General features: G+C 46.9%; 2 protein-coding genes across 2 annotated transcripts; one reads left to right on the top strand and one right to left on the bottom strand.

The window, feature by feature from the left end:
* The first annotated feature begins 22 nt into the window (after positions 1 to 22).
* Positions 23 to 4,509, top strand: DIABLO (diablo IAP-binding mitochondrial protein). Its single transcript, XM_020802651.3, has 6 exons — positions 23 to 173; positions 1,118 to 1,238; positions 1,784 to 1,915; positions 2,024 to 2,134; positions 2,448 to 2,544; positions 3,714 to 4,509. Exons 1-6 carry the CDS (start codon positions 121 to 123, stop codon positions 3,926 to 3,928), a joined length of 729 nt encoding a protein of 242 aa, XP_020658310.3. The 5' UTR covers positions 23 to 120; the 3' UTR covers positions 3,929 to 4,509.
* A 2,888-nt stretch (positions 4,510 to 7,397) lies between these two features.
* B3GNT4 (UDP-GlcNAc:betaGal beta-1,3-N-acetylglucosaminyltransferase 4) lies at positions 7,398 to 11,499 on the bottom strand. The gene is made up of 2 exons (XM_020802689.3): positions 11,147 to 11,499; positions 7,398 to 8,717 (listed from the first exon to the last, which is right to left on the bottom strand). Exon 2 carries the CDS (start codon positions 8,687 to 8,689, stop codon positions 7,595 to 7,597), a length of 1,095 nt encoding a protein of 364 aa, XP_020658348.3. The 5' UTR covers positions 8,690 to 8,717; positions 11,147 to 11,499; the 3' UTR covers positions 7,398 to 7,594.
* Positions 11,500 to 11,989: the final 490 nt, after the last annotated feature.

Here is an 11,989-nt window from a genome sequence, read left to right as displayed (position 1 = left end):
GCTATGGGAACGTTTCCATAGAGAGGGGCGAGGCGGGCTAGACCGTCTCGCGCTGTCAGCCGGAAGGGGCCTGCTTCGGCGCGACGTCATTTCCGCCGCGACTCCGGCGAGGCCGTTAAGATGGCGGGTGCGGCGAGTGGCTGGCGCCTACGGTCTTGGTGCTTCCTTCTCAGGTAATGGCCGGCGGGCGAGCGGCTTCATCCCTGCGTGTCCTCCCTGGAGGGGATCCTCTCAGCCTCAGAAGCCTGGGGGGGGGGGCGGGTGTCCCCTTTTAGGATGGGGGTCTCCCCCTCCTTCTCCCCCTTTCCTTGAGGAAAGGGGGCAACCCCTGTTGCTCGCTAGGCTTCCAGGCGCCCACCGAGGGCCGTTTGACCTTTATTATTGAGTTAAAATATTTCTACTCCGCCTTTCTTTCCCCCAAAGGGATCCAAGGCGGCTTACGGCAATGAAATACTATATTTAAAGTGGAAAAGTTAGTAGGCAACGGGGCTTAACCTCGTTAAAAACCAGTATTTTAAAACTCAGAACAAGCCCCTGACAGCTCAGATGTGGCATTAAAAATCCTCTGTTCATCTTTATCTTTCCAGCCCTAGATGGTGAGCAAGTGTGTGCATGGTGTGCACACATTGTGTTGTGTTTCTCTGCATTGGGCTTGTATTGGGTCTAAATCATCTATCTCTGTGGGATATAATATTTTGAACTAGTGATGGTAATAGAGGGTGGTGTAATAAATGCATAAAGTGAATAATGATACATTATTCAATTCATGGTAAATACAGTAATTTGAAATGAAATTTATATTCAAACCCAGTAAATACAACATTAGAATTTGTGGTACAAGTCTTTCTCTCTGAATAGTCAGTATCTCTATCTTTAACGATGCCAGGCTAACCCGGACTTGGCTAGTTTAAAAGCAAAAAGGCCGCATCTCGGAGTATAACAGAGACAGACAAGTTTGGGTTCCCGCTGCATATTCTCTTGGAGTCAGGAGATGGTAAAGAGGACTTCCCGGGCATCAGTTATGGGCAAAGGGCTCTGCCATAGACACCAATTCCTGCTCGAAGGGAGGTATCTTTTCCTGTATGATCCTGTGCATGAGATGGATGTCTTTTTCTAGGCAGAGTTTCCCAGTCCTGGCAAACATGAGGCCTCGCTGGGTGTCAGGACTGAGGGGTCCATGGAAGAAAGTGGCAGCGCTGGGTTTTGGAGCCACCCTGTCTGCAATCCCTATTACACAGGTAAGCGTCTCTAAGGGAACAGTGGTTTGTAAAAATGGTGACAGTGGAAGGATCCGAGCTGCTACCTTTTGGGTTCCTTCGTTCTGTAGCTGCCTCACCTGTAACTTTCTTCTGTTCTTTAAGGTGTGTTGTAGTTTGCTGATAATTTTCTCCTGACCAGGTGAGGGTTGCATGACTTTGGGATGGATGGGGGCAGGGGTCACATTTCTTGGTGTTAACGAGGGCCGGGTTGAAGTCTTGACTGGCGCCTCTGTTAAGAGATTTGGCCCCATTCCTTCTCTTCAGGGAGTAAAGTGCAGCCTTCTTACTATTGAGCTGCAAGATAAAGGGTTCCCGGTTTCGCTCTCCACTCAGTGTTATAAATCTTTTAATCTACTTACGTGATTGCAGTAGATTGACCACAGCCTGTAGCAATGTGAACCTGCTGCTGTGGGAATAGGATGGCTGCCCTTTTTTAAAAAAATTCAGTTTTTCCTTGTCCCTTGATTCTGAAGAGCTGTTATCCTTGGAAGGCAACCTAAGGTGTCGTCACGTGTGTCTTTCAGAAACATGATCCAGGTTCTCTCAGCAACGAAGCCTTGATCCGCAGAGCAGTCTCTTTGGTAACCGATAGCACTGGTACACTTCTCTCCCAAACGACGTATGCGTTAATTGAAGCTCTGACAGACTATACTGCGGTGAGATGCTTCCAGATACCCTCATTCTGTGGTGGGAAAAACACAGCTGTAACCTAAGCATCGGGTCAGCCCGATGCACCTAATACGAAGCATGTCTCCCTTTTGCAGGCAGTTTATACACTGGTGTCTCTGTACCAAAAATATACAAACCTCCTTGGCAAGCTAAATTCCAAAGAGGAGGATGCGGTCTGGCAAGTGATCATTGGTGCACGGGTAGAGGTAAGGAAGCCAGGGTGGGTGCCTCGGCAGTTTGGGAGGAAGAAGGGCTCTTGCATCCCAGAATTCCATCTTTGAACCTGAGAGTCTTGGATTCAAATCTTCCACTTTGTTCCAACTCCCAATTTGGCCAAAGAGCTAAATCGATATTAAACAAAAAATAACATTCTGACACACAACTGGAAGGACAGATGAGAGGGGTCTCCTGAAAGTGTCAAATAGGAGGCTTGACCGCATCCTTAATCTGCTTATGAAATGCTATGTTTATTATGGAATAAGCAAGTTCACTCTCAGTGGTTTGTTTGGCTTTAATTAGGTGAATGCAAAGAAGCAAGAATATCTGAAGTTAGAATCCAGGTGGATGACTGCTTTACGGCTTTCTGAGATGGCAGCAGAAGCAGCATATCAGTCAGGTATTATTCATTCAAAATACATATCCCCATCATTAAGTGCAAATGGAGCACTAATAGCTTTTAATTTTTTCCCCTCACCTTAGTCCCTCTGTCTTACATAAAGGATGTTATTTACTTGAATTATCTCTCCCTTTTTTGGCTTCTTATCCCTATCTGAATGCCAAAGTGTTAAACTTCCCTGATTTATAAAAATGGGGGTCGTCATACAGAAGTTTTAAGGAAAAAATGGCTTGTGACTTTACATGCTCCTTTTGATGCTAATATGGGTGTATAAATATTCTTTGGGTTTTGAATTCGGAATTGGAGATACTGCTAGAATTGGTCAAGATAATATTATTTAGCACCATGCCTCCTCTCAGACACTCTGTTAATTTCAGTGGAACTTGTATTAATCTTTCTACTGAGTATTTTAATTCCTTAACTGACAGGGGGACAAAGTTTTATTATACATTATGTTCTCAGATCACAATTATCCCCTGCAGTTTCTGCCAGTAGATGGCAGAATTGGAAGTGACTAGACTGTTGTTTGGGTTCCAGGAAATATAATCTAGGAGAGCAAAATTCTAAAAAGATGGATAAGTTGTGAGTGATTGAGATTTTTTTTAATAGTATCTCCCAACTGATTAAGCATCTTACCCTTTAGAGTTTGCTGAGTGTCCAGGTGTAACCGATACACTTAGACCTCATATAGGATTCACTTTAAACTTATGTCAGTAAACAACAATGGCTTCAATGTGATCCTGTATTGCTGCCAGTGACTCTCCATCTTTCATTTTATTATCAAATCTTTTAAATACAATTTTATCATGCAAAGACTTAATTTTATTAAGAATGTCACTCCATTCTGGAGATCTTTGCTTGTATGCAACAAAAATGCCATGGATTATTTTCCGTTATGGGTGTGCATTCCAGTCGTTCTTGGATACATCCTATTTGGAGTAGCCCCTGGCTTCCTGCAGCTCTCTGGTGTGACCATGTGAAGGATGGAGGGAGGAGCGCAAAAAGAAGTTACACTGGAGGCTGAATCTCCTGTGGGGCGGGAGGAGGTTTTCCCATTCAAAAAGGTTAAAATGCACTTTAAGACTTCACAAAGAGCTTTAAAGCTAAAATATGCCAGATTCCTGTATAGAGCTGTTGATGGGATTCTGCTTTCCCCGTCTCCTATTCAGGGGCTGACCAGGCCTCCGTGACGGCGCATAACCACATCCAGCTGGTGCGAACCCAAGTGCAGGAGGCCCGCCAGCTGTCGCAGAAGGCCGAGACCAAGCTGGCCGAAGCCCAGACCGAGGAACTCCTGAAAATGAGTGAAGAGGAACCTTCACCAGCCGCCAGTCGGCAGGCCAGCATGGAGGAGACAGAGGAGGCCTACCTCCGGGAAGACTGAAGGGCTTCCCAGCTTGGAGGACATTACAGGGCCCAGTTACTGGGGGACGGAAAGTGGGAGCACAGACTTGAAATACTAGAATCTAAAGGGATTTTCCTCCCCTTTTGTTGACTCTAGTAGCTGACTACGGGCCCTGAACCAGGGACCTATGGCAAAGGAATTTTCTGTTTGGATGTGTAACTGCACAAATGTGAAACAGCCGCTGGAGGAGTGGCTTGAGGAGTTCTTGAGATGTGTCTGTGCAATGTCTAACTGATGAGACCGTTCGGTCCTTAAATAGCCCCCCCAAAAAAGTGCTGGATATAAGTGGGGGTTCCAAACTGTAAGGGCTGTTTTTTTAGTGTTAGTGTCCCCCCCCCCCCCCCGTTTTTTTAGTGTTAGAAAAATATGCGCTGGTGCTTGGGGAAAGAAATGAAGCTATGCCCATCAGCAGTTGTGCCTAATATTTCAAGATTGATTTACATTTCGTTGCCAGAAATTTAGCCTTTGAAGGATAAATAACAATTTTGTCTTGTTTTTATAATTATGTAAAATCGGTCAAACCATGGTTTTAAAGAAATAATAAAAACAGGCGAAGTTCACCTTATTTGTCATGGAAGAGGGGGATTTCCTAGTGGGCTGTCTGGCAAAAAGACTTTGCATACTAGCTCAGATTTCCATGCAGTGGAGTAAGTATAACAACACACAGAAAATGGTGCTTTGCTGAGGACATACAGCTGCAACCTTGCAGCAGGTATAATTAGAGATTGGGATATTCATATTTGAATATGAATATGCCCCACAAAGGTGGACATGAGGAGGGTCCGGCCCCCTGGGAGCGATGCCTTCCTGCGAGCCATTCTTCAACCTGGCAGCAAGGTTGTCTCCTGCCAGGAGTGGCTTGCAGACTGCAAGCTCCAGAGCGACAGGAAGGGAGCGCAGAGCCTGCAGCAACAGCAGAATTGTGAGTGGATGGTATTCTCTAGGTGTAATCAATTTGCTTACCTCTGTGATGAGACGCTAAGCTGGAAAAGTCTGTGGGCCTCTCTCTGCCTGGCTCAAAGAATTCTAGAGTTCCCCACATACCCTCCAGACCAGCCCCCTGCAAATGTAGGCATCTCCTATTAAAACATTCCTGACAAACTATGAATCTCTATTTTAAAACTCAGCTGTCAAACAAGAGTTCATCCGATGTATTTTGCTATTTTCATAGGTTGTAAGGGCTGTTACAACTTCAGCTTTCAAAACCCTCAGAAACTCCACATAAAGCTGATTTTTTTTAAAAAAAAGATGTTCTGAACTTATTCCAGTGTCAGATACTAAGATTATTTGGACTTTGGGTATTTGCTGCCAGTGAGCAGCCAGCAAAAGGGACAAGAACAGGTGGTGATTGTGAGGCAAAACTACAAGGATCAGGAAATGCCTTGATCAAAATGTTAGTGACTAACAGTGCTTGTTATATGCTACTGTATATACACTGCCCCATTATCTGCTAACTGCTGACACAATGGCATGCAGATGCATTTTGGAAAGTCATGTTATTCCTACAGCCTTCAGACCAAATCCGTTTCAAGGAAGCAGAAATGTCACATCATATCACACACACACACACGGCCCCTTTGTGAAAATGAGAAAGACCTCGGCTGGTTCTTGGGTGCCTTTTCAGCGAAAGTCCAGTTTGTGTTTTCTGTGTCTCCTCATGGAACATTTTCCTTAACAAGACAGTCTATGAAAGGCCCAGAGACTGCAAAAAGAACAGTGCAAAAATACATACATATATCATGAGAAAATGTCACAACACCTTTTCTAAAGATAGATAGGCTCTGTATCCAGAGTTAAAAACAAATCACTCTACAGAAATAACCTCCCAGAGTTGACTGTTTTAGCAAGCTCAGAACAAATATCTGTTTCCTCCTGCTGCATTACATCAGCTTTCCAAATACATCCAGAAAAATATTACTTGCCTGTTACCCATAAAAGCATACTATTGTCAATTCTGGTTGGCTCTCAACGTTTGAAGAGAGAGAGAGAACTGTCAGTGGCTTTCTGGTTTACAGACATCTCCCCACGTGGTCATCAGGGCTTCAAATGTGACCAGAGTCCAGAAAAAGCTATAGACACAGTGGCACAATGTTGTTTTTTAGTCTCCGTCTCACCCTCTGCAATCTCCCACCATACCTGCCTGCCTTACTGCTTATTCATTCCCTCCATACTATTTTCCCTGTTGTCACTCTTAGTAAATACAGAGGGTAATTCAAAGTCTGATTATTCTGATTTTATTCACGTTGGCTGCAATGGAAAAGACCACGAGATGGGACACAGTGCTTTACGAACTTCCCTTGACCCTCCAACCCCCAGCATGGATCGGAAGGCAGAGGAGTGAAATGTTAAAAATGGAACACAGCATAGGATAGCTACGTGAGTGTAGGAGTGTGTTTGTTTTGAGAGAGAGTACACATAATAGAAAGGGACGTGATATAGCACAGCAAAAAGAAGTGGAACAGTCCTTAAGCAGGTGAACAAGCCGTTGTCCAGACAAACGCTGAAGTTTTCTAGCCTTCCAAAACACCCACATTGAGCTCACATTCAAGGTCCAGAACCAGGGCCTGAGTTTGGGGGAACAAAACATAGCGGCTGACTTCCTACCGAGGATCCTTAACCTTCTTGCCATTTTCGCTCTGCACAACTTTCATGCATTTCCAGACACACACACCCAAAGAATTCCAGAAAATGCCATTTTTTTTGCTAAGCAAGCCAGAAATATTCTTTGCGCAAGTACAACTGCCATCTTCCAAAATCTGGGAGCCCTGGCCCTTAAGGAAGAGTTTTTAAATTGGATCAAAACCGTAACTGAGACACGCCCCAGTAGAACATTAGCAAAGGTAAGGCACTCCTGTTGGGCTGATGCTAAGAGAGTGGCACGCAGGAAGATCGTCCTATAAGCTACCCCCCCTTCCACGCCTTGGTCCGTCCAGTTTGGTTAGATGAGCTTTACGCATACCTTCAGCGAAGAACAATGAACAACTAACTTTTTCCCCCCAACAACATCACCCAGAATTCCTCAGCTACCAGAGCCTGTAGCCATTTCGGCTGCAAGATTCTGGAAGTTGCAGTGAAAAAACACCACCACTTTGCTTCAAACCACTCCTTTTCCCCCAAAACGTCTCTACAATTAGGACCACTCATTTCATGGTTAAAAACCTTATTTCTAAAACTTGGCAAGGGAACGCACCCAGTGAGTTCCACAGGTAAGCAAATGCATCAGCAGTGGGGGGTTTAAATCCCTAAGAAGAGTGGAAGGCAAAGCTTATCTCCCTAGCGTGGCTTCCTGCAAGGTACATAGATTCTGAGCATGTATGGTCATCACACAGCAGTTGGGAAAATCTCCTCTCTGGGACTCCGAACCCCCAAATTCTGGAGCTGTAATTCCAGAATCTGAAGCCTCATTAACAGCCATGGAAAGCCAGTCAGGCCCGAATCCCTCGAAGACTTCTGTAAACAACTGTTTTATTATTTTAAAAAAGAACGAACGAATCGGTGCAATGAAAATGTCCCTATTGTAAAAAGGAACCTCCTTTTCAAAATAAAAGGTCAAATGAGGCCATTGCTAACGTCTGTTCAAACCGACACCGATCTAAGTCTAGTCAGCGTTAAAAACGCCACCCGAGAGGCATCCAAAAAGCGGCCCTATAGTTTCCAACTTCCTGACGTGGCGCATCTGAGGCCGTCGGCTTTCAGCAGCGTCCACATGACCCAAAGCTCAGTTGGGTTCAGTTTGTGTATGATCATCAGTTCTTTATACAGGCAGGGATCAAATGGATTAAAGGGCCTCTGGATTCCAAAGGTCTTAAACCCCGGGTGGTGGACGGGAGCCATGCCTATTTTGGCCAAACACATCCCGACAAAGACATCATCGATCGGGAACAACTCCGTGTCCTCAGCCACCGCCCGCAACCTCTGCGCGGTCAGCTGGGACATGACGTAGCCGCCACCCCCGGCGTAGAGGGGATAGAAGGCTGCCGGGTACATGGATTCGGGAATGAAGTATTTGGCTTTGGTGTGCCTGATTGGCCGGGCTTTGCTGATGACGTCGCCCACAAAGAGGTCTTTCTCGGGGTCCAGATCCTTCAAGAACTCGACAATGTTGTATGTGTTTACAAAGACGTCATCGTCCCCTTTCAACACGAACAGGGCCTGGGGGCAATCCTGCGTCAGCCACCGAAGGAAGTGCAGTTCCTTCAAGGTCAGGTTGAAGAAGTTGTCGGCAAAATCCCACTGGAGAACATCGTCAAACTCCAGACTTTCATAGATCAGCAGCTGGTGGAGGGAGTGATCCTGAACCCGGACCTCCGAGTGGCCGAGTAAGAACAGCAGCCTCACCCGTTTGCCGCCGATTAGGGTCTCCTTCCCCCAGGTGTTCCTGATGGTCAGCCGCCGGTCTATGTTCACGGGAGCAGACTTGATCGCCAGCAGCAGGAATGTGTCTGCCTCGCAGGCCGAGGGCTTCAACACTGCCGAGAAGTTCCGGCAGTGCTTGTAGGTCAAGAAAAGACGGTGGAGCTCCGGGAGGGAGGCCGAAGCGTTGGCCGCCGTCAGGTTTGGCAAGCATTTGCTGGGTTCTACCTGTCTGGGGACGCTGAACGTCCATTTCTGCTTTGGTCCTTGTGGCTTTTTGGTGGCTGACAACACACCAGACTTGGTCTCTCTCCTTAAGTACACCAAGCACGCTAGCAGGGAAGCCGAGAAGATGTAAACTGAAAGTCTTCTTGTCCTGGGCTGCATCTCAGCGGCTACAGAAGAGGTGAGCACCCTGTGCAGTTAAGAGACAGCACGGTTAGGCTCAGGCGGCAAATAGACATTAAGCAGGCAACTCAAGTGGGTGGCTAAAAGGGAAGCCGCCTGGGGATATTCTTGTCTGCTGGAAATGTTATCAACAGGCCAAGCCCCAGAATTCCTTCGGCTTTGTTCAGCTGTGTTACGACTACAACATCTACCATCCGGCAGCTTGCCGACTGGGAAGGATGGCCGTTGTAGTCCAGCCCTTCCATAGGGTGCCAGGTTGGGGGAGGCTGCCAGAGACAAGCAGAAACCAATTTCCTAGTTCTTATTGTTACGAGACCTACGTCTGAAGATCTACAAGCAGTCGGCTTATACGGGAGGCTCCTTGGGCCTCCTTATGTTCAAGGCACAGGTGCCGTTTATGTACATGTGGCTTTCGATCTACACACCTTCCATTATAAGGTTTGCAGAACACACCCTCGTGATATCTGAAGACTGGAGCCACCGAGCAAGCTTATTCAAACAACAGCTCCACGTATTCCAAGCAGGGTTTTTTCTTAGCCCCGAAATCTCTGATACGTATTCTCATCCAAACAGTTACCACGCCTGTTTGTACTTAGCTCCAAAAATCAGACAAGATCAGGTGTGTTCAGGGTGACATTGTTTCACGGCGTATTAATACTCTAACACTCTGTCTCTTTATCTCTACTTTCCCGGTTGCTTTCACTGTGAACTGCCTCAGTCCCAGCTTTGACATACATAAAGGAGCGAATGCCTTACACTTCCTGAAGCTTTGATTGTGGATCGCTTGATCTCTCACCCATGCTCCAGTTATGCTCCTGCAATCATGCACTCAAACTCCATTATCCACTCATCCCCTTTGCAATCACCACAATATTCCTTGATAAATCAAATCTCACCCTAAAAAAAATGTAAATCAGGAGGTGTGGCAGCTCAGCCAGCCATCCAAACATCTGCTGATGAAACGGGCAAGCTGATGAAAAATAGCCAAATCCCGACAGATCTACACTGATGGATGATGTTCAGGCTTTGAGCTTCCTGGATGCGAAGAAGCATCAATTCTGGGTATAAATGAATTCCCACTTCCTCAGGACGGCACTTGCTTCAGGCACTCAGACCGGCTGCGGTGGTGCACAAGCCTTTTCATCGTCAAGACCCAGAAAATTAATCCATGTACTTGGCTCTCTGCAGCTGAAACCTCTCTGACCAGCAACTCTCAAGTGAAAACTCAGAGGGGTCCAACTCTGGAGCCAACGCGTCTGGGAAGGGCCCAAAGACTAGCCTAGCAGTCAGCCAGGTTCAAAGGGGAGTGTCAAGTTTACATACTCGCAAAGACGTTCATCGGCTCAAGCGGTGGCACGACGACATTTTGGCTGAAGCCAAGAGGTGACCCCGATTTCAAAAGCCTGGATCTCGAAGGGGCTCATTACGCCTCAACCCCCCCCCCGGGGACTTCACAACGTTTCAGTGCTAAGCCTCCCATCCAGCATGATTGAGGGGGGGGTCAGCAGTTCTAGGAATGAAAGTCTGAAACATCTGGAGGCCCCAAAGGTTGAGAACAATGAGATCTACTACCTGATGTGGTCTAGGCAGCTGTCAGGCAAAATCTACACACACACATACCGTGACTATATAATAGGCCAATGAAAAGGAAGCGGGAGACTTTACACCCCCAAATAAGCTCCAGACACCCCAACAAACATCCCCACAACCAGGAGACGGGCCCCACCTACGGGATTCACACCCTGGTTGCCCTTTCAGGTCTGCGAGATGGAAAAAGCAATGGTCTGTCTCTTGGGGCTGCTTCCACCTCCCTCAAGTACAGACTGGATTAAAAAAGGTAAAGCTTTTTTTTCCCTTGCTGCGCACACCCTCTTCACCTACTCAGGAGGAAGCCCATGGAATATTAATAGGCTTCAGTCCCTCTAGGTGGCTTCTTCCACTTATTTTTACATGCTTTTAAAGAAGGACAGCCAAGGATCCCGGCAAAGAGGAAGACAGCTGTAACGCCTCCCTATCTCAAAAGGCTGAAATTCAACCGATGAAGCTCTTTCCCTTCCATTGTTTTAGATCCATGTCAGGAAAACCCTCCCCTGTCAAAGAAAAGAGGAAAGCATCTCACATACTCCCTAAACAAGACTATGAAAGCTCACATTAAAAAATATAACAGTCTTTAAGGTGCCTCCACATTTTTTGTCTTTTTAAAATGAGTTATTTTCTTTTTTTTTACTGTATTTTTGTTTCCTTTTTTCAGCTATAATGCTTGTACAGCCTAACGCAGCTACTGCCTCTTCTACAATCACATACTTGCCTGGAAAATTTCCATCAGGTGGAAAAGCAAGCTGCTTATTTACACAAGGGTCGCCCACCCCCCACCCCCACCCCAAGACGACAAGGAGGCATTTCCCACCACCACCATCACGCTACATACCACCTTACCTGGGAATGTGAAAAGAGAAGAAAGCGCCTGTGAGCCCCAGCCGGGCATTTAGTTCCAAGACCAGGCGGCTAGGAGCCTGCTCTTGGGCAGGTGGTTGCCCCCTGGGCTGGGGGGGTCCTCCTTTCCGGCAAGCCTCCTCGGCCACATGCGATCAGACCCACCCAGAGGTGACCTAAAGGTCATGATGAGGAATCCACCAGGCGAGGTGCCTCCTGCAGCTGCTTGGGGCTTTAAAAAATTTTTAATTCAAATTTAATTTAATTAAATAAAAAAAAAGATTGCCAAGAGAGATACGCAGCCTCTCTGAAGCAGATTTTCTCCCTCGTTTGTCCTTCTTGGGTGGGCGATCCCCGCCCATCCACCCCTAGGGGATCTGGTCCCTGCAGACACTTTTGTAAAAGAAGCCTTGGAGAGCCGGCTTTTCAAAAGCAGAAATCATCAGCTATGAAGGGGGGGGGGGAGAGGGAGAGAGGGAGAGAGAGAGAGAGCCCCTGTCACCATGACAACGGTGGTACCATCAAGGGAGGAGAGGGGGTAATGCAGGCGGCATCAGTTAGCAGCCAAAGAAGAGGCACGCCCCCCCCTCCAGTGGAAACCCGAGCCTGGGAAAATTTCCCTACAGGGGCGGTGATTCAAGGCTTCTGAATGAATGGCACCGAGCACATGCGCCTTCTGCGAGGCTTCCCTCTCCTCCCCCCCCTCCACAAAGCATTTCCAAATAATTAGGGAATTGGGTTAATGTAAAAGGGGAAGCACCTGTTTCTCTCCTTCTGCACCACATCTAAGCAAAATCAAGAAATCAAAAGGCGGCTGCCACAGAAGAAAAAAGGAGGAGAAAAATC

The sequence above is a fragment of the Pogona vitticeps genome, chromosome 14, assembly GCF_051106095.1.
Source record: "Pogona vitticeps strain Pit_001003342236 chromosome 14, PviZW2.1, whole genome shotgun sequence".
NCBI classification, from domain to species: Eukaryota; Metazoa; Chordata; class Lepidosauria; order Squamata; family Agamidae; genus Pogona; species Pogona vitticeps.
The sequence above is the reverse complement of the archived record's forward strand: the minus strand, read 5'-3'. Positions and strand labels throughout refer to the sequence as shown.